Below are 21,333 nucleotides of genomic sequence, written 5' to 3'. Positions count from 1 at the left end.
TCAGGAAAAAAAAAAAAAAAAAATATATATATATACTCTATCTTTGTAACTGCTTAACTGTACCGTATTATCAAGGACACCTGGGCTTGTGAGCTTCACTGGATATAAACACTACAGCAGGAAACAATGGCTAGTGGGGTTTTTTGATAGAAGAGTTGAGAAACAGACGTCTCTTATTGAAACGTATTAAGAGTCACACCCACCGTTTGGACATTGACCTAGAAATTCTCGCTCTACACGCAGGCTCAAGGCTGCGCACCAAGCAATGATATCAGCCTCGCGTGAGTGACAAATCCCTTGAGGTTTAGCGGGTTCAGAGGTGTCTGAAATGCTACTCAGGAAAAAAAGCTACAACAAATAAACGGTTTCTGCAGCTAGGACATAATCCAGAAAACTTACTTCAGCACACGCTTAATTTTAGGTGCATGTGGCAATACTCTGAGATGAAAATTTGGTGCTCATATTCCTCCCTACCTGGGAACTGCTCCTATGGAAAGTAACTGTCACGTGATGTCAGACAGAAAGACAAGGGTACCCAAACTGCTAATATCAAGGGCGTGGAGGGCACAGGATAAGACTCTCTTTACCCAAAAAAAAGCCCCAGCGTCAAGTATGGAAAACCAGAGCGATGCATTTCTGGCAATGTGCTGTGACCTTCATGGAATTCCCCCTTCAGAGCAGCCAAAGACTAACCCCAGCTGGGTCGTCAAACTGCCACAGAAAACCGAGCAACATGATCGTGAAAAAGGACGTATGCATAGTAATGGGCAGCCAAGAGTCACTCCTCTCTGTCTAGATGATTCGTAATATTTTATGGTTAATAGTTTTTGTTAAGACCTGCATCAATTTTAGACTAATAAAGATACAATACAGTTGCTTTAGTTATTTGGCTAACTGCCAGACAATTTCTAAAGGGACTATTTCTGAAGAGCTACAAGATGTAGCATTAGTAAGTTTTGTGGCTCATAGGAAGAGGTCTAATTTCATAGGAAGAGGTCTAATTTACTCAGAATGGGGGAACTGGAGTAGATGAGTTAACCCTATTTCTTGTCGCCTGTTTCTTCTCACCACAGAGGTGCCTGGAGCATGCATTTTGAGTGTGAGAAAACTGAATCCCCATCAGCATTGTGACTTCCTTAAAAACACAGTATTATTTATTTTACCAGCTTGCTCTGTACAAAAGGGTTTGTCAAACTACAGCACTCATTCTTCACTTATGAGGCATAACTGCCCAAGGCACAAAATAAAGGGAAAAAAATGGCAAAAAAAAAAAAAAAAAGTCTATTGTTAGTTATTTCTTTATTTCCTGCAGTTAGTTTTCATTTTTGCCATGGTACATGTATAGCAATACATTCTATAATGCTCACAGTCTTATGGCATTTAGACACCACCTAATATATTCAGAAATAGATCATATACCACATGAAGGAGGAGGAAAATTCTTCACTTTTTTCCCCCAATAGATTAATTGCCCGAACAAAAAAAAGAAGGGGGTGGGGGGTGGGGGGGGGAGAGAGACCAAAGAGATGGTTTCCCAGAGCGTACATCTGTTACCATTTCACAAGCCTGTTCTTGGGAAAAAGCTTGATGAGACATATTAGTGTTACATCATGCTTCAAAAGTGGTAACATTCAAGCTCAGGAGAATTCAAGTACTAACCACTTATCATGTCTCTTTAATTATTTTTTCCAGTTCAGTCAGCTGGACTGCAAATTAATTATCTTCAGATACCAGTTGCTGTTGAACTATCCTTGGCAATGCACAGTGTGGCACTCCTAAGCACAGAGTTGCTCCGTGAGTGGTGGTTTCGCGGCGTCCACTCACAGATGTAGCACTTTAATGCAAAAGTCCTCACAAATTAACCCAAAAGGTCACAAATGCAGCTGAGGAAGAGTTCTTTGGGAGCTCATGTCATCGAGACAACCAAAGCCATTGCATGCAAACTCATGAGAAGTGCAGACATCTGTTAAGAATGACAATAATTTTTCCTAAGTCTTATAAAACGACAGCCACCTTTTATCTTTCAATAAGGGAAGATTCAGTCCCAGATTAAGTCATGTCAGCTGCGCACTGGCCCAGGTACGGGATGCAGGCATTTTGAGCTAAACAAGTTAAATGCAAACATGTTTTTTTGTAATAGTTACTTAAAAACAGACATAGGTACAGCGTGCTGATTTAATGCATCTGTAAGTATCGAGAATTGGAGCGAACGTCAAGGAAAAGAGGAACAATGCACATTACAGACTCACTTCATTTTTTTAAGCCATCTGGATCACAGTTCCTTTGAATGCAGCTTTCAGCCTCTCAAACTGCAAACTATTTCAGAGATAACCATAAATACTTGGGAAACCCTTCATTTTTTTCCAGTTGTGTGTGTTGAGAACAAGCCTACGCCAGCCTCAAAAGTGAGAGGAACCCAAAGAAACTGCTCACCAGTTTGACACTTCACCTCTATTGATCCAAGATACAGAGGACAGAAACCAGCAGCTCAACATTAACTTTGAGAGCACGCTGCCTCTTCTCCGGGAGGTTTCCAGAGTAACTTTAGGTGCAGGGGTTGTCTCCATGCCAGCACACACGACACTAATAAACTGTTCACTTTACAAAATATTGTTGCAAGGCAGGATGTATGCTTAATAAACCATTTATGCCAGATTATTTTGTTAAACTCCTGGGATTTTTACATCGCTAAGACTTTCAATTTACTTCTCTCACTGTGTTCCTCCCCTTTTGGCTTGCTTTGGCTGTATGTATTGTGCTTTGCTCATCTTTGTGGAAGAGCGCTTTTCAGGGCTAGCCTCTCTATTATTGCGATGGCCTTCAAGATACTCTCTGCCTTCCTTTGTTTTCTTATAAACTGCTCCACAAAGAGCTGAGAGATCTTAAAGTGTCTCTTAAAACATGACACTAGAATTCTGGTTAAGCTTGCCAAGATTCCTGTGTTAACAACCCTGTTTTATTCAGGTAGGTACAGATTTTTCCATGCCCCCGCCCCTTACACAGTCTATTTATTTAGTTCTTTTATGCAGATTCCTGTACCTTTCACAATGGATTGTGACTCACTTCAAACCCTCTTTCTTTTTCCTTCCCCCTCCCCACACCACGGCTGACAATATTTACTCAGTTTCTTTAGAACCTCTAAAGAGCATGAATTCTAATGTTTGAAGTTGGATCATTTTTGATTAATTAAATATATATTATAGTGGTGCCAGCAGCATGACTATAATTAAAGCTCTATTGGATTTTTTTTTTAATCAAAAGCTCTGATTTTCAAGAGTTCGCTCACTCCTATACATGCTCGCTCCCTCCCTCCCTCGCTCCTTGTCTTCCCGCTCCGCCCCATCTGTGTTCACTACTGCACACACGCTCACCCGCCCGTTCTCTCTCACACCTGCACTCCCAACTGCTCCCGTTCGGTGGCTAATCCTCCCCGCTCGGCAGAAGGGCAGGACGCGCAGGGCAGCCCTTCGAAAAGCAGCCGCTCCCCTGGTCTCCCCCCAGCACAGCCCCAGGAGGGCAAAGCTAAAAGATGAAGCCACGCTATGGAGAAAGGGGTTAATCGGAATGTATGGGCCAACTCCCCGCCACGAAGGCAAGTTTCAGATACCTCACCTCTTAGAAAGACAACGTGCCCACCACCAAACACGCCCCTCCACAGGCTAAGTCCGTACTTCAGTGAGCTAAAAGACACGTCTAGGCTGCCTGAGATGTCACAAACAATAACACAAAACACTAAGATGTGCCATTCTAAAGTCTACGCCGTGGCGCTGCGGTGACACCCGCATTACTCGGAGCCTATTTACTTTCTCAAAGTGCTCCAGACAAGTCAAGCACAAAGCACTGAGTGTGCAGCGTCACCCTTTACTCAAAGCTATTCTTTCCCTCAACACTGCACAGCTTATCACAACCAACCATCGTGGCTTCTGCAAAATCCAAGCAAAAACACAGCAGGATTTTTGTTTGTTCAAAAAACAATTTATAGGGACAGAGAAAACACGTGGCTGATGAAAGCAAGCAGAAAATCCCTGCACATCCTTAGCGTAATCCAAACAGCTCCTGTAAGCACAACCTAGAAACCTCAGCTCTCAAAACACAGCTGTGACCTTGTGGCGTGATCCATGTGAGAGAACGCTCACACAACCTCACCCAAGCATAAAGCTTTGCTGTTGTGGATGCGGTTGTAGGCCAGAGCCTGTCTGTCTAATGTCTCAGGTCACTAAAGGGACACCATTAGTGTGAAACCAAGCCAATGATAACAGATTTTTAAAGTCATTTGAAATGCTACTAGTTCCCCAAACACAAATAAGCAGTGCCTTTGTTGCCACATGCTCCTCTATTTTCAAAAACTTTCCAAAAATCTTTCTGAATACCTTGACACCAAAGGAAGAGAAGTAGGTACACAAAGGGAAGACTAACGCAGGCCTGAAGCTCACTGTTGCAGCGACTCCATTTTAGATAAGAGACCTTCTTGGAATGAAAAGCCCCAACTGAAGAGCTACGCTCTCAATCTGCAACAACAGGTGCCCGCGTTTTCAGAAGAGACAACAACTGAATAATGACAAAACCCAAGAAGCACTTGTTTGCAAATAATCAGCATTTCTTTGGCATTGTACTTAACAGCTTGCCTGTCAGGTTGTTACTCAAACACAAGAAGTACTTTAAACATCATCTACCAAAATCTATAGGTGTCTGAATATTACAGTTATGAATCTAAACAGAAGCAACATTCTGGGCCCAGAGTATCAGATTATACATTTTATGATCTGAAAACCAGCCTAACTATGCATTTATAAATTACTCATTTCAGAGACACGTAAGACCTTTTCGTACAATCTTCTGTTGTCAGTTTACGAACAGCAACACATAATTGTTCTGTACTTCAGAAGATAAAGCAAAGCAACAGTAGGAGATGCAAGATAGATACTGTAATAACAATGCATACTAAATGAACATGCCTAACATTCTTCGAAATTAGTTTTCTTAAAATAACAGTTCTGCAGATACTACAGTCAACAAACTCTGCTAATAAAACAATAATGCTTGCACAATCTCAGGAGGTCTAAAAAAAATTGTATTATAGAAATAGTTATCATAAAAACATAGGTAATGAACAAAATCCATGTTTCCTAAAATTTAGAAATAGTTGCAAGAAGGTCATATTTTATAGCACAGACTGGAAACAGTCTTGAAAAAGTCCAAACAAATACTTAATCAACATAGGCAATATTTTGTTTAACAACTGCTGGTCACTAATAAATGCCTCTATCTTTAATAAATTCAAATGAAATTTGCAGATCTCATTTTTATTTTCTGGAAAACCACAGTGAGCCTGTGATCCTGTGCCACTGAAGCCATAGCAAAGGGAGGTATCCAGTTCTGCTCAGCAGAGGAACTTGGGCTCCATCCCACAAAGCTCTGTAAAAGTGGGGTTTGGAGGAGATTTCATGTGCACTGTCTTTGATTTCAGAAATCACTCCTCTTGAGTGATTTCTCTCACACATCTCTTGACTCCAACAGCATCCTGAAAAGCCCTTTTCTATAATTAAAATTTGGGATTCAACAGGACATTTTAATATTTAGTAAATAATTTTCATTTCTATTGTTTCCTATTTCCCTGGGGGGAAAATGAGCCAGCTGCTTTAGCTTTGCTGAAGTACAGTTACATTTTCAACACGCAGCAGAGATACCGACAACAACAGGCAGGAAACTGCAGGTATATGTACATACACAAGTTACAGAAATTTAAATTCACTTCCATGACAAGTTGACTCATCGAATGACTGAAGCTTCAGTAGTGGAACTGATAAGCAGTGGTTTATCTAAAGCTAGGCTATGGCATATACCTGTACGAATGACAGAGAATCTGCCAAAGCTTAAGACGCTTGAATTTGCAAATACGTTTCTCCTTCAGGATGAGCACCCAGCCCTGTTATCCAAATGCAAACCCTTCTGCTAACAGAAAGTGATCTGTACCTACAAGTTACTAGGTTTCTGACAAGTTAGCTCCTTCAATGGGCTGCCCACAGGGTCAACAGGGCAACCTCGCAAAGGAGAGAACAGTAAAGAGTAGCAGAAGGTGGAATGAGGAGAAAAGAAAACCACTACCCTTGGCCCAGATGCTGTAAGGTTCTCCAGCCTTTCTACACAGCACAGTTAGAGACAGAGAGCGAGTGCGAGCAACACCTGGGTCGACTTCCTCACCCCTAGCTTCTGGATTTTCATATTTACTTACAGTTTATCTCCAATCCCCCAGAATTTGTTTTGTTTAAAATGTTACTGTATGATTCTGTTTATATCCAACACACTCAAATACCCAGCAAAACCCAGAAGATTAACAGAACACAGTAAGCCTGTTCACTGTTTTCCATCCAGGTTCAAAATGTATATATGCCCTTGCTTACAATCACTCACTGACAGCAGTTAGCTGTACAGGAGTTTTCAAATCTTTAATTATTATTTTTTTGAGAGAGAAACAGCAGCAGCAAAGACAAAAACCAAAAGAGCTCTCAGACAAAGCTGACTTCCCGAAGGCTAAATACCTGCTTGCTGCCAGCCATGGTTTCAAAAGCTAAAATCCACTTCATATCAGCTGCCAGATGTTTCCCTTATTTACAATATTTCAGCACTGATGGCTCATGTAATTTTGATACATAATGGCTTTCCTTAAACCTGAGCTCACTGAAAAATGATTACTTAGGAAGCCCAACTTTTATTAAAGAAAATATTGATGCACGGCTTGGGACAGAAAAGCTTGGAAACATAACCCCACTGCAGAGCTCTCAAAATTCAGAGTGCAAACAGAAAAAGCACATGAGAAAAACCAACCAACCAACCAAAACCAAAACAAACCCATGATTTTATAGGACTTCAGTCTATCAACAGAATGAAAGGGTTTGTCAGCATTTTCTAAGGCAAACATTGCTAGTCACAAGCCATCAGAGCAACCCCCAGCCATTCCATAATGCCACCCAGTAACTCATTTTCCTCTTCAGAAAGGAAATATACCTTTTCTAGAACATAGAAACCATTTTTCTTAAGCTTGAATGCTCCTTGCAACAGGTTATGCAAAAGCCACAATAGCAGACAAACTTGCACAAACCTCAACTAATATTGTATTTTTCAATGCTTTTTTTGTGAGTTCACGTATTTTTCAGGAAAAACACAGTGCTTCAAATTATATCACTAGAAAGGCAGCTAATCCTTCCCAGATCCAACCACTACATACACCACATGGAAATGCTGTGGCTGACTAAGCCCATTATAAATTTAAAACCTTGCTTTAAAAGGGGAAAGAGGTAAGACTGCATGGATAATTCTGAAGTGCTTTATAAATGCTGTTGAAACAGTAAACCCATTCTATGGATGAAGCACAGATGTTAGCCAAGTAGTACGTGGACATTCAAAGACATCTTTTGTACAAGATCTGGGAACTGAAATCAAGTCATCTCAACTGGCAGGTTTTTGCCCAGTTGCAGTGCCTTCATTTCACAAGACCCCTTTTTCTTGACTACTCACCTCTTGTGCAAACGACTCTGCTTTCTTGCGCAGGTTCTTTTCTAGTTCAAAGTTTACATGAAGCTCTTCATATTCCTCTACTGCCAGCACAGACACTGTTTGTAAGAATAAAACAAGATCAGAAGGTGGAATGGATCAAAAGAAAAAGAAAGTACTGCTTGATTTACCCAGATAAGCTGTGATTCTCTACCACCATGAATCCTCGAACAATGGTGTAACCTCGTTTTATATTTCCTAGACAAAGGAAGACTTTGTATACAGTCCCCTTTGCAATATTTGTCCTGCTTGCTCTGAACCTCACTATATATATTGGCACAATTACTGATTTTCCAAATGGAGTAATACTTCTCAAATCCAGACTCATCATCTCCAGTAACAGGCATCATGTAGCACAGATCATATTCTGCCTCCTTGGCTATAAGCAACCAAAGCCCCAAGAGAGCCTTGCTGAACCTACCCAAGACTATTACGCTATTTTGGAGGCATCTGTATTTGCCTGCCTGGTTTGAGGGAGGCTTGATGGGTCCCTTCACGACAGAAATTTAAAGGAGCCTCAAGCAGAAAGCAGTGCAGTTTGGTGTTGCCTGCATTTAAACTGTGTTCACAAAAGCGGGGCTCGTACGGGTGGCTAAAGCTAACCACGGGGCATGCGTCCCCCAGCCAGGCCTCATTCCAGGGCAGCAAGCATCAGCTGTAAGTACTCAGGTATCATTTATTCTTACCATGTCTCAGTGACCACACGCATTCTCCTGACAAGCTTTAGCTCTTACTAGCGGAAGACTAGTTTGCATGGTGATGACATTGGATTTCTAACACTGACGTGCACAAGTTCCTTGGTTTTTTGGAGATGAGCATAACAGTTTTTAAAGCTATGTACAGCAAATGGTACTTTAGGCAGTGGGATACACATCCCAGCCCACCTGACTCTCAAAATTATGTTAGCTAAAAAAAACAAACCAAACCAAAAACCCACATGAAAAAGAACAAACAACCCACACAATTAGAAAGATTTAAGACAAATTCACCAACTCTGACTGAAATGCATGGATTACACAGCTCCATGACAGTGCTGCATAGACACAGAACACAGTAGGTACTGAACAGGTACTTTGGTAGCTCATTTCAAGCATACCAAAACCTGTTGCTTTACGTTACCAGGGCATTAGGACCTTGCCTGGTATGACTTCTCCTTCCTGAAAAACAGGCAAACGTGAAACAAGCGGATGTTCTTTTGATTGTGCTTGGAAAAAAGAAAATGTTTCAGAAACGTTTGATCTGCCACAATCAAAAGCTTCTTCAAGCTGCTCTGTCTGATCAACCCATCCAAAGTTTGGTGGTCTAAGTCTTCAAGTACTGCCTGCCATAGGCTTGAGCAACGCAGACACATGAAAGAGGTAAGAGGTGAACACCTGGTGGAAGCTTACAGGATACACCCTACTATGCAAACCTCCTCTCCCAATGCTGAGACAGCCGCAGCATTCATAGAAGACACTGTCCCACTGGACAGTAAAGGAAAAAGAGAGAAAATAAATTCCTGCTAAAAGTTCATACATTTCTCTGTAATTCAAAACTCAGCTGTTTCTTTGAAAACATGGACTACACCGATTTTGTATATTTTTTCCAAAGAAAAAGAGAATATTATCAGTAGAAGGCCATAGCACGATGGGAGTCTTCACTCCTCCAAAGATTGCACTTTTCTTCTGTATTTTCACTATTTAACTGAGCCTATTTCCACAGGTCCTCCGGTGCAAAAGCAGCAGCCCTAGCTGTTTCCTCCATTGCCTGACAAATATTTCAGAATTCCTAGGAGATTTCTTAAGAGCTTTTTATTTTTCCTCCCTAAGTAAGCAAATAAAACACAACTACAGAGGAACAACTTGAAGATAAATCAGAATAACTTTAGGCCTTGGGAATGCAGCTGAAGATTTCCAGGATGTATCATTGAACAAATAAGTGAGTGCCTTTGGAAGGCAGAACAAGTAATGCATCAAGACATGCAGGCATCAGAGGCTAGACACATTGTCTTCCATTTCAGGAAAATGTGAGAGCCAAGGAGACTTTAACTAAACAATTTTTAATTTTACAAGACTAAATAAGCAACACGAGAAAGTGGCACAGTAATCCAAAGCACTCCCATCTTTCCACTCCCCTCTGAACTACTTTTGGGTCAACTATTTCTCATGCGGAAGCACTCACCTTCATTACACAAAAGCTTTCCTTTTCTGACCTACCTCTTTTTAGACTTTCCCTATCCTGGTTTTCTCTCTCATCTCTTTCCAGGAAAGCAAAGTCGCTGCTTTCCTTCCATAACTTGGAAATCCTATTATCTCACTCCCAACACTCTTGCCTTTTTCTCATCATCCTCTGAACATACAAGTTGCTCCCAAGTCTTTAGATACTCAAAATTATTAGTTGTGTCCTAACTAAAAAGGAAAGCTGACACAATGATCTAGGAAACAGGAGATTAAGGTTCAAACTCCATCTCTGTGAAGGGTACTGACTACTTAAAGTGATGGACCTGGTCACGCAGGTCCAGAGGAGGCCATGAAGATGCTCAGGGGCTGGAGCACCTCCCCTGTGAGGACAGGCTGAGAGAGCTGGGGTTGTTCAGCCTGCAGAAGAGAAGGCTCCAGGGAGACCTTCTAGTGGCCTTCCAGTGCTGAAAGGGGGATACAGGAAAGGTGGGGAGGGACTCTTGGTCAGGAAGGGTAGTGACAGGATGAGGGGTAATGGTTTCAGACTGAAAGAGGGGAGATTTATGTTAGATATTGGGAAGTTCTTTACTGTGAGGGAGGTGAGGCACTGGCACAGGTTGCCCAGAGAAGCTGTGGCTGCCCCCTCCCTGGCAGTGCTCAAGGCCAGGCTGGATGGGGCTGGGAGCAACCTGGTCTGGTGGGAGGTGTCCCTGCCCATGGCAGGGGGGTAGGAACTAGATGGTCTTTAAGGTCCCTTCCAACTCAAACCTTTCTATGATTCTGTGACTCTGTGAAGGACTGTCTTCCTGCCCTAGTTTGCCACTTGTGCCACAGAGCAAATAGTTTTCCTGTTCTCACCTACAACCTGCCATTTACACTGTCATGTTTTCCTGGAGTACATAGTCTAGAATAGTCCATGTGTTTCTCCAGTGTCTGCAGCAATGAGGCCAAGTGCCAGAGCTGGACCACAGTCACTGTTCTGTAACCTACTCTTTGTACTACAACATATAAGCTCTGAAAATTCTGCAAAAGATGTAGCAAACTCTTAGGGAACCTGCCAAGACCACACACCTCTGTTACATTTCTCCAACAGTTTTTGCTGCTTATTAACTTCTGTGGTCAAAACAGCCTTTTCTTCTTTCACTTTATTCACCTAGAAAAGTATAAAGAACAAATCAAAAATAAGAGTACTTTAGTTAGTGACAAAGGGCATATTGCACACACACAATGCAAGCTTTCAGTAATTTGGTTTCTCAGGTTTGGCTTGATCTTAGCGTTTCCAGTGGGATGGGAAGCATTTTTTACCCCAACGTAAAGACCCCATTAACAGATGGCATTAAAGGGTTATGAACCAATCCTTCACATGGGGCTCCCATGGCCCATTCCCATGGCACGTACCAGTCACAGCTGCAAACATAACAGCTTTGGAACCTTTCAGGATGAGGCGCCGTAGCACCTGGTTGAAAAGTTACTAGCTTGCCCTCGACTGTTTGCGTTTTAATATAGTCAGGCTGCTGTTTTGCTTTTTTTCCTGGGCTCTGTTTATTGTCCAAGAGCTGTCAGCTGTGTCTTTCTGAATGCAAGTGTTGCATAGACAGGAAGAGCCACTAAGTCCTGATTTGCATCAGTACATGGCTTATCCAGTTCTCAAGCAGGGATGAAACTCTGCTGGCTCAAAAAGCCAATTTGCTGGTCTAATTACCATGACAGGGCACTGCCAATGGCTAAACTCAAGGATATGCTCAATGAAGTAGCACCAGTGATTAAACTGGACATACTCCAAAAGTATTTCTTGCACATCCACAGGTTTAAGGAAATCCAGAAAATCCCCACAGGCTGGGTTGGGTGAGGGGCTGTCAGGAAGGGGAGATGAGAGTAGTTATATGGGCATTAAAACCAATCATGAAAAGTCATGTGCCAGCAGCAGCAGCAGACTGATGTAGAAGACCCTTTCTAGGCACACGCCCTAAGTGGTCCATCATATGCACAGGCTGGCAGGACTTGCGATTAGATAGTATTCAATTAACTTCACAACTGAGTGTTTTTAGCAAAATTAGATACAAAAAGTACTGGCTACACACTAACGTGGTCTCGCCTTCCATGGTACAATACATACTTCTTCAATTACTTCTACAAGTTTGCACCTCAGGTTTTCCAGTTCAATGGCCAAGGTCTTCTTTTCCTCATGAACAGATATGATTTGATCTCGCAGCTCTACAGTTTGAGGAAGGAAATAAAAGATATATTTTATTCTTGGAAGAAAACAACAAAGGAAACGCCATAGCAATGCAAGTACAATTGAGTACGAAACACCTTGACTGCATACACAGTGCCAGTTGTATTCAAGGTACATCCTCAATAATTTAGGAACTTCGCATAAGCATCAAGTAACAGATCTATAACGGGGCCACAGTTTCAGATTTACTCTATTGAGGTAAGCTGCCTTGTTCAGCACTGCCGTCTTTATTTGCATGCTGAATGATTCATTTCCTGCTCTAACGGGAACAATCCTGCCACCCCAGAGTGTCCTCAGTCCTGCTCAGGAGACTGTCACATCCCAGAGACTCTGCTACGGAGGCAGCAGAAAGCAATTTTTAATAGGCGTCCTTTAAAACAAATTAATGCACTTCAATTCTTTTTGGATCATGAGTTCTCGTCACAAGGGAAATACACAAAACAACAGGCAGTTAATACTTGGGAGGTTTTCACTGAAGAAATTGTCCTGAACAGCTGCCAATTTATAGTCTTTGTAACATTATGTGAACAGAGTCAGAATATAACCTTTACTGATGAAAGAGCTAATGCTTGTAATTTTCCCCTCAGAATTTTTGTTCCTTAATTATCAAAATATGAAATAAATTAAATTCACAATGGAATAAAACATTTGATTATAATCGCTTCTTAACAGGAGATCAGTTTGCATACATAATATATCAAGGTTTAGGTTAACATAAAAACACCACAAAAATATAAATTTATTGATATATATTAGCTTTCAATAAATGCTCCTATTCCCCACCTGCTTCCAGTATTTCACAGCACTGCTGTTCGTTGAATACCAGCCATGAGTTGAGAAAATTGTTGCTAATCAATTGCAGATGATGATGACATGCTGCATGTCATTTTGTTTGGTCTCACATCTTGAAAATGTTGATTTTACTCCAGCCCCCCCTCCCAATTCAGAAGCCTCAGATTTATTTTCCTCCAAATTCAAGACATACACATTCTAAAGTAAATAAAAAGACTTGTTTTTCCACACGATTCTTGAGCCAAATCATCTGTTTTATGGATTTGTGCTTTCCAGTGAAATTAACAGAAAAAAATGTCTTACTGAAATTTATGGTAACTGGATTAAACCAGGTCTTACAATGCATACATCCACCTCATACTGAGAAGAAAGCATATCCATACAACTAAATCTTTATAAACGTGTACAAGAAATGTTTCTTTTCAGACACAGGGTATGCGCTAAACTGCTTGACCAACACAGTTGAGTTTTCAGTTCGTGTTCTAGCCGAAAGGTCAGCTAAAAAGAAAAAGGAAACTCAAAACCAATAAACGAATTTCAGGTACTGCTGTGAGACCACTCTACACTTCCATTAGGAACTACATGTTTACTATCACCTTTCCCTAATGTACGAGATAGCAAAAAGAGAGGAAGGTATCTGAGGGACAAAATTGTAGCCCTTTAATAAATGAGAGGGTTCTAAACAAAAAGCCTCAGACTGTACTATCTTATTTGTATATCCTTACAGAAGGGGGGGAGGGGAGGGGCAGGAATCATTCTGAGAAATACACAAAATTTTATTGAATGGCGAGAAGGCTAAAAGACTTCCAAGGTTCCCATCACAAAACACAACTGCTTGGAATCATAAACATGCACAGAAGACCAGGTTTCACCTTGGGCAACACCACGAAGCATTAAGGGGAATTTTGAAAACACATCGTTCATTGCATATTGTCCTTCACTCAGCAGGTAATCCAAGACGGAACTTCAGATTTTTCCCTGAAGACAAATGCCACGCAGCTTGGCTTAGGCTAGGGACACAGCCCTAACACTGCCTTTTGGCAGATGTTGTCAGATCACTCTGCTACAATACTGTGCTGGTTTCACTGGGGTAGAATCATAGAATCAATTTGCTACTCAGGAAAGCTGCATTTTTGAGAAGACTGCAGCAGCCGATTCAGTGAGAGCAAAGCTGGTAAGATGATAGGACACTTTGGCTCAGTTCAGGGCCAGCCTGGCATGCAGGTCTCCATAGTGATCAAGGTCTTCAGCAGTTTCAAGTTAGCCAGGTGCTAAAGCCAGGGCAGCTGACCCAAGCTGGCCAACAGAAGTGTTCCATACCATAAACATCACACTCACTATGAACTGGAAAGTTTGCTGGGGACAGGCCCTCTTCCTCAATGGTCACCATCCCTGGAGGGTCTCACCCGTCATTCTGCTCCCGAGACCACCGTGGTTTCGCTGGAGCTGTGGTGCTCGCAGTGCTTGGCATCTGGCATCCACTGCTGGGAGCGCACAGCTCGCGACCACTACATGGGCCAAGTATATCTTTGCGTACTTTATATCAGTATTAATCTTAGGGTTTTATTATTATTTTATTAAATCTCTTTCCATTGCAACCCGTGGGTCTCCTTTCCTTTTCCCAATTCCCCTCCTCAGGTTGGAGGGGCATTGGGTGATAGAAGAACTGACTAAACAGCATGCGCACACACACACAATTTCCCTACAGACACAGGGATGGAATATCTTCTCCTATAGAAAATGGGATGCTGATGCTTTCAAAATACTCAGCACTTGTAAAGTCATTAACATTTAATAATAAGGCCAGAGAGAGAAGCAGAAGCCAGGAGTTATAAAACCTTTACAACAAGCCACATTTTATTATTTAACGAATTCTTCAGCCAGACAGAAAGCATATACTTCAGAACCTTTCTCAAAATACCCCTTATTTGACCCTGCTACCCTCTTAGCCACGTTCTCCTTTGATCTGCAGCCAGTCTTTGCTCTCTTTAAATGTATCCTTGACGTCTTTCTCCAATAAAAGACAGGAGGAACCCCAGAGTCTTACTGCCAATTCAGATGGGTTGCATGGTGTGGATCACATCATCCTCTGCCTTTTCCTACATCTATAGGATGGAAAACTGCTTATTATAGAAGGGTACTATTTCTTGGGTGGGTTTTTTCTTGGGTTGGGCATTATTTTAAGAATTTAAAACGGTAATAGAATCATAGAATCATTCAGGTTGGAAAAGACCTTTGAAGCATCAAGTCCAACCATCAACCCTACTCTACCAAGTACACCCCTAAACTACATCTCCAAGCACCACATCTAAACAACCTTTAAATGCGTTAAGGGATGGTGACTCCACCACCTCCCTGGGCAGCCTATTCCAATGGCTGACAACCCTTTCAGCGAAAAATTTTTTCCTAATGTCAAGCCTAAACCTACCCTAGTGCAGCTTGAGTCCGTTCCCTCTTGTTCTGTCATTAATCACCTGTGAGAAGAGACCAGCACCCACCTCTCTACAATGTCCTCTCAGGTAGTTGTAGAGAACAATAAGGTCTCCCCTCAGCCTCCTTTTCTTAAGACTCAATAGCCCCAGTTCCCTCAGCTGCTCTTCATAAGACTTATTCTCTAGGCCTTTCACCAGCTTCGCTGCCCTTCTCTGCACTCCCTCCAGCACCTCAAAGTCTTTCTTGTATTGAGGGGCCCAGAACTGCACACAGCATTCGAGGTGTGGCCTCACAAATGCCCAGTACAGGGGGACGATCACCTCCCTACTCCTGCTGGCCACACTATTCCTAACACAAGCCAGGATGCCATTGGCTTTTTTGGCCAGCGGGGCACACTGCTGGCTCGTGTTCAGCTGCCGTTGCTTTTTCTCAGGGATACTTTGCACCACTTCATTGAGGCTGCTGCGTTCAAACAGAAAACAATTAGTAAGGTCAGGCCGAAAGTTCAGGACAGCTGTACTTAGACCTTATTTGCTGTTGTAACTTATTATCAGAAAAAAAAATGAAAGCTTTTTTTTTTTTTTTTAAAAAGTTCACCACTTAATTTCTTTCTCTGTCACCAAATGCATAATGTGGGCAACATACAGAATCATGATGACTTCATCACAGGGAAGAAGGCAGATTTTTGATGATAGAAATACAAACTGCCTTTCAAAAATGAACCAGAAACTTCTTAATGAAGCACAGATTTATCTTACCAATGTACTTCCATGTTCCCAAGCCTTGATGTTTGTCCCAGTCCAACAGTCCCTTTTCAAGTTGTTTGGTAATGGCTCTGCAATATGACTGCAGTTTGTGCGTACAAAGGTTCACAACGGAAACAGAAATGGAGTCCTGTCTTAGAAGCTTTTAAACAGTGACCCTGCAGTTGGAGCAATACCAAGGTGACCTTGTCCTTCTGCTCAGCTTTTACTTTGCTAAGGATCTGGGGAAATACTTCTTTTACCAACTCAGTTAACAATGAACTGTTTTAGCTGTGTAGATCCCACTTTCCCTTTGCACTGTAACTTACTTTGCAGGCTGCATATCCACCATACACACGAGACAGTATCACTGCAAGCCTACCGTGTTCTTACAGTCTTTCCTGGAAATCCTTTGATGACCACTCTCAGAAGTATGACTCCGAGCCAGACAGATCTCCAGGCCAAACCAATACTGCTGTTCTTTAAACACCTTCTGCCTTGTATGGTGGTGTAGGCTCAGCAACAACGCTCACCTTTTATTTGCTGCTGACAATGCACAGAATTGCATGATCCAGAGTTAGCTCCTGTATCTGTAGATGAATCATCCTCATCAATGTTAATCTCTTCAGTGATAATTTCTGGGCCCAGTTTTGCCATATAAAGCATACTAATTCTTTTCAAGGTCTTATTTTCTTTGTTCAGCTGAAAGTTGAGAAGCACAAAAAGTAAGAAGCTAGTTAGCCTGTCTTTAAGCTGCTGTGCAAGAGAAAAAAGTCAACTGTATTTTTTTTGTCCTTTATCATTAAAAGATCTATCAAACAAAGAAAAAGTAACATCAGATTAAATGCTCTGTTCAACATTAAAATGGTCTGAACACAGGAAGCTTGTCCACTTTCCCCTCTGAGTAGGCTTGAATTCAACATGATGCTTCATCCACGGTCATCTTTCCTCTCTGGTACTTCTGATTAACAAATACCCTGTGTAGGTTCAAATCAAACCATATCAACTATCAAGCTTACTCAATGCTACATATTCTGTGTGATAGCTGCTTCAGCTCCTTACCCTTAAGCACGTACCAGCTTCAACAGAAGCCCTAACTGGATGACCTGAAGAAGGGCTTGTGTTCCTGAAAGCTCGTCTGGTTTTGCCAGATGTATCAATTGGTCAAATAAAAACTCTTATCTCCTCCTATGCCCTTATTTCATTTGTAAACTACAAACACCACAACTACTATACTCCCAGCCACGACAAAATTACCTCAAAATTCTTTTGAACTATTTTCAATTCTCAGGAATTATTATCGTAGAGGCAACATAGGTAAGATGAAAGCTGTACCACAAACCAATTCTTTCTGTGTCAAACCACGAGTCAGAAACTATTCTGAGTTTGATGCTTAAACACATGACTGGCTGGTGGATGATACAGAAAGGGTTCTGCAAGGCACCTCTGTCTTGATCAAGGTGCCAGGAAAAACTGAACAACGGGGATTGCTGCAAATGCTTCACACTCTGACTCATTTCTCTCACTGTCCTGCATCTAGACACCCCATGCTGGCAGCTCTCAGCAAGCTCAGCAGAGTCTCAGGGGTGTTCAGGCATATGTTGGGGTGACTGCCCACCCACCAGACAAGCATTCCCTGTAATCAGGTCTAAGTATGAGACTCGATTTTCTAGTACTGACCTACAACACGTCCAAGTCAACATGCACTTCTGAAGTCCAATATTTACCTTCAAATAAACATATACTGTATAGTTAGGCTGACTCTATATTTTTACCTGAGCAATCATCTTTGATCTCCCTTTTCCTCAGCCCCCCAACTATGAGAGATTTACTCAAGAACTTCTTCATCTCATTCCCAAAGAATGAAACTGAGCAAGTGGAAAGGCAGTGTGAGGAACCTCACACGGTTTAGTCAGCCCACAGCAGCAAACAAATCAGCTTTGGCAAAGCAGCCCCGTGGAGTAAAGCCAGTCTTTGAACTGCCCCTGTACATGCATTACAGGAAAAGTGCAGAGAAGAAGAAAAGTTGCATAAATATGTTCATTTTCTTACTTATATGCTGATTGTCTATCTTATGAATTCTAATATAGTGTCATTATGCAAACAATTAAGTAAATACCTCCAGAAAGTACATTGCTAATGCATCTAAATTAAAGTGATTTCTTGCTGGTGTGATTTTTACCATATCTAAGGATGTACTTTGGGCAGGGGATGGGGAGGTGGAGGGAGAGGAAAAAAAAAAGGCAGTCGGCATTGCTAATGAAATTTGGTTCAAAATTGCTGTAATCCATTTTCTGATGAAGTGGCTCAGATGCATTTTACACAACCAAAAATATATAAGAGAGATAAAAACATTCTTTAATAATAATGCACTTCTGATGAGATGGAATATAGAAAATTACACACTTGTTAAATTCATCAGACTAGACGCAATCAACGAGCAGCGGAGGTCACCTTTCCCCTGCCCTCGCTTTGCTTTCATAAACAATCACCTGAAATGTAATGCAGTGGTTGACTTTTTCCATTTGATTTAGACACTGAAATGCTCATTATTGTTTTATATCTCATACAGGACAGTTCTAAAATTTGTCTTCCATTTAACCTAAACGCGTGTAAAAACTAGATATTGAGATGCTGGTCCGTTACTTACTGTTTCAAAATAGAAACTAAATTAAAATGGGTATTTTTTTTCTTCAAAGCCAGGAACTGTATTTTGCATCTCAAATATGGCTAGTAGTTTTTGCCACCTCAAAACAATTTCACATACCTGCAAGATTATACAAAAACATATATGGGACATGCATACAATCTCAAATTAAAAAAAAATAAATAAAAAAGAACTCAGATTAAACAGAACCACCATAATTCTTCTCACCTTAGAAGCCAAAGCCTCAGCACTTTCACGGCACGTCTTCTCAATTTCAAGATGGTTCTGAATACAGTTCACTTCCTCAATAACCATGTGAGAAACTATGAGAAGAGTTTAAAAATTAGTCAGTATTTTCCTGCATTTGACACATCCATCCCATGATCAGAAATACTACCTCTTTTTCTATTACCTTGCAATGTAAGCATTTCATACTTAGATAATCTCCATGGACAGGAACTGTTTTGAGCATTGAATATTTGGTTCATCGCTTTAAGCAACTCTTTCAAGCCATGTCTGCAGCATCAGAGGGGGAACTGGAGAACTGAGCATAAACGTATGAATGATCATCGTCATTCAGTCTTTATTTCATTAACGCTTGAAGAATCAGTGAGACCACTAGGACTGTCCCTTAAGACTGCCATCATAATCCTCTTGAAAATTTGGTATGGACGCTGCTTTCAGAAGATTGGAACTTCAGTATTTCTAAACAGCAAGATTAACCCAGGTGTGTTACAAAGATTATTTTCACCTTCTGGTCTTCAGGTTTATATGGTGTTTTAGGTATCATCACACTTGCTAAACACACTGTACAAGAAGAGCTGCAGGGTGGACACATAGCACAGGCCTGAGAAAAGTTTATCAGGAAACGGAGAAAAGAGTTATGTGCCTGAAGCCTCCATATTCACAGTCCCTCCTACAGCACATGCCCCAATGAAGTCAAATCATTATCACAGCACAGCTCCTTCATCTCGTTCTGCCCCATCCGCTTCGAAGCTACCTGCAGCAGCTGGGATACACCCTAGTGGATGCAATCTTGATGGAAATTCACCACTGCTTGCACTGCATGACTTTTGACCACCTCAGCTGAACAACCCAAGTTCTGTATTACTATAGGGCTGTAGTGTCTGAACTGTTTCTTATTTGAAGTCTCTCTGTACTTGAGCATGCCCTAAAATAGCCATCATGGTCTCACAGCCTACCTTCACATTCCACTACAAAGATTCAGACGCCAGCATGCACACACACAGACTTCCATGAGACCAGAGCTGAGCACAAGCTGTCTGACCGCATTCGAAATACACGGCTGCACTACTACATTTGATGTCACAGCTGGAAGAGCAGAGACACATCTGTCCTTTGCACTTACAGGATCCCTATTACCGCAATGGGTACACACCACTACGTCAAAGCTATGCAATATTCTTAGAGTGACCAAAACTTTATGGAACAAATCTTATTTTGGAACATAGTATACCAATGTGAGTTACAGGGAACTTAAAAGCACAGATACATTTTGGCTTGCAATTCCCCTCAACTTGCAGCAGCACACAAGTACTTTACTAACGTTGAAAGTCTTCAACTTCAGCTTCAAGTCACACAGGGGATCTAGAGTGAAGGAGAAAACCCAAGAACAGTTTCCCATTTCTCAGGCGAGCGCCTTCCTCATTAATGCAAGCCCTCCTTGGCTCCTGGCACCCTTATCCATCCTAAGCAGCAGCCTGGATCCTAATTTTCCAAGTTGTTTCATGGTGCAGATTCCTTCTCAGCCCAGTGTCAGGATTTCAATGTGCAGAAAAGACTATCTGCAGCTGAACAGTACTTTGGAGGAGGATCAAGGCTGGAAGAATATAGCATAAATATGGAGGACCAGTGGTACAGAAAGTCCCACTTGCCCTCTTCCAAGACTTTTGCCTAAATACTAGAGAGGATCACATCCTCTTTGACATCCAGAGGTCATCATAATAACTACAAAATGAGACTTTAGGATAGGAAAAAGCAGGCCATTAACAAGTGTTATTCATGCAGCTTTATAGATTCTTAGTCAATATTAACTAACGTTTTCATTAATAACATATGAAACCAGCAAGACATTGGAGTTTGGAGTTTGCTGTCAAATCAGTAAGAAACAAGTTCTACAAAATATGAGCAGACAACAACAACAAAAAAAATAGTCGGGCAGAGCACTGGGAAATCTTGGTCCAAAAACTATATTCACATGAAGTCATCTAACAGCAGAGCAACCACGCCTCCTTCTTTGGATGTCTTTTTATTTCCGTTTTTTCCAATTTTCGAGAAATTATCTGCTCCAAGTGTGCCGTACCAGCTGCTACATTTAATTTCAGAGAGGAAAAGCTTCAGGTAGTACATGCCCACACCTCTTCTCGTTTTATTCTACCTAGCTCTGGGAATTTGGAGTAATGAAATGCTTTGGGCAGGATGAGGAGCAGCGGAGATACAGAGCTGCTCCCATTTTACAGACAGGAATCTAATAGCCTCAAGCGAGGCTAAGGTTAGAAAACAAGGATTGGGCTCACATGGCAGAACTAGGGATTACTCTTGGTTCATTTAAACTTAATTAACCTGCAATTATGATTAACTCAGGAGAAAAAAAATCTTTCCAAATTAAATACAAAAATATATTATTTCCTAAGTCTGTCCAAAGTTCTTATTATGTCAATATTAAAATTCATAAAGCAGCACTAAGTGGCCTGAAACATCTCTAACCTTGACAGTTTTTTTTCAGGGGTAATAATAATCCGCAGCAAATGC

General features: G+C 41.4%; 1 protein-coding gene across 2 annotated transcripts in view; it reads right to left on the bottom strand.

Annotated features, from left to right (window-relative positions):
* The window catches only part of SHTN1 (shootin 1), a 57,399-nt gene that overhangs the window by 26,609 nt on the left and 9,457 nt on the right, over positions 1-21,333 (bottom strand). For both annotated transcript variants that reach the window (XM_086466752.1, XM_086466753.1), the window contains exons 3-7: positions 18,790-18,884; positions 16,448-16,616; positions 11,827-11,924; positions 10,782-10,863; positions 7,516-7,610 (exon numbers count right to left, since the gene is read on the bottom strand). In XM_086466752.1, coding sequence (XP_086322878.1) covers positions 7,516-7,610; positions 10,782-10,863; positions 11,827-11,924; positions 16,448-16,616; positions 18,790-18,876 — 531 coding nt within the window. In that variant the 5' untranslated portion in view covers positions 18,877-18,884. The remainder of the gene's footprint in view (positions 1-7,515; positions 7,611-10,781; positions 10,864-11,826; positions 11,925-16,447; positions 16,617-18,789; positions 18,885-21,333) is intronic.

The sequence above is a fragment of the Leptosomus discolor genome, chromosome 6 (assembly GCF_034619465.1).
Source record: "Leptosomus discolor isolate bLepDis1 chromosome 6, bLepDis1.hap2, whole genome shotgun sequence".
NCBI lineage: Eukaryota > Metazoa > Chordata > Aves > Leptosomiformes > Leptosomidae > Leptosomus > Leptosomus discolor.
The sequence above is the reverse complement of the archived record's forward strand: the minus strand, read 5'-3'. Positions and strand labels throughout refer to the sequence as shown.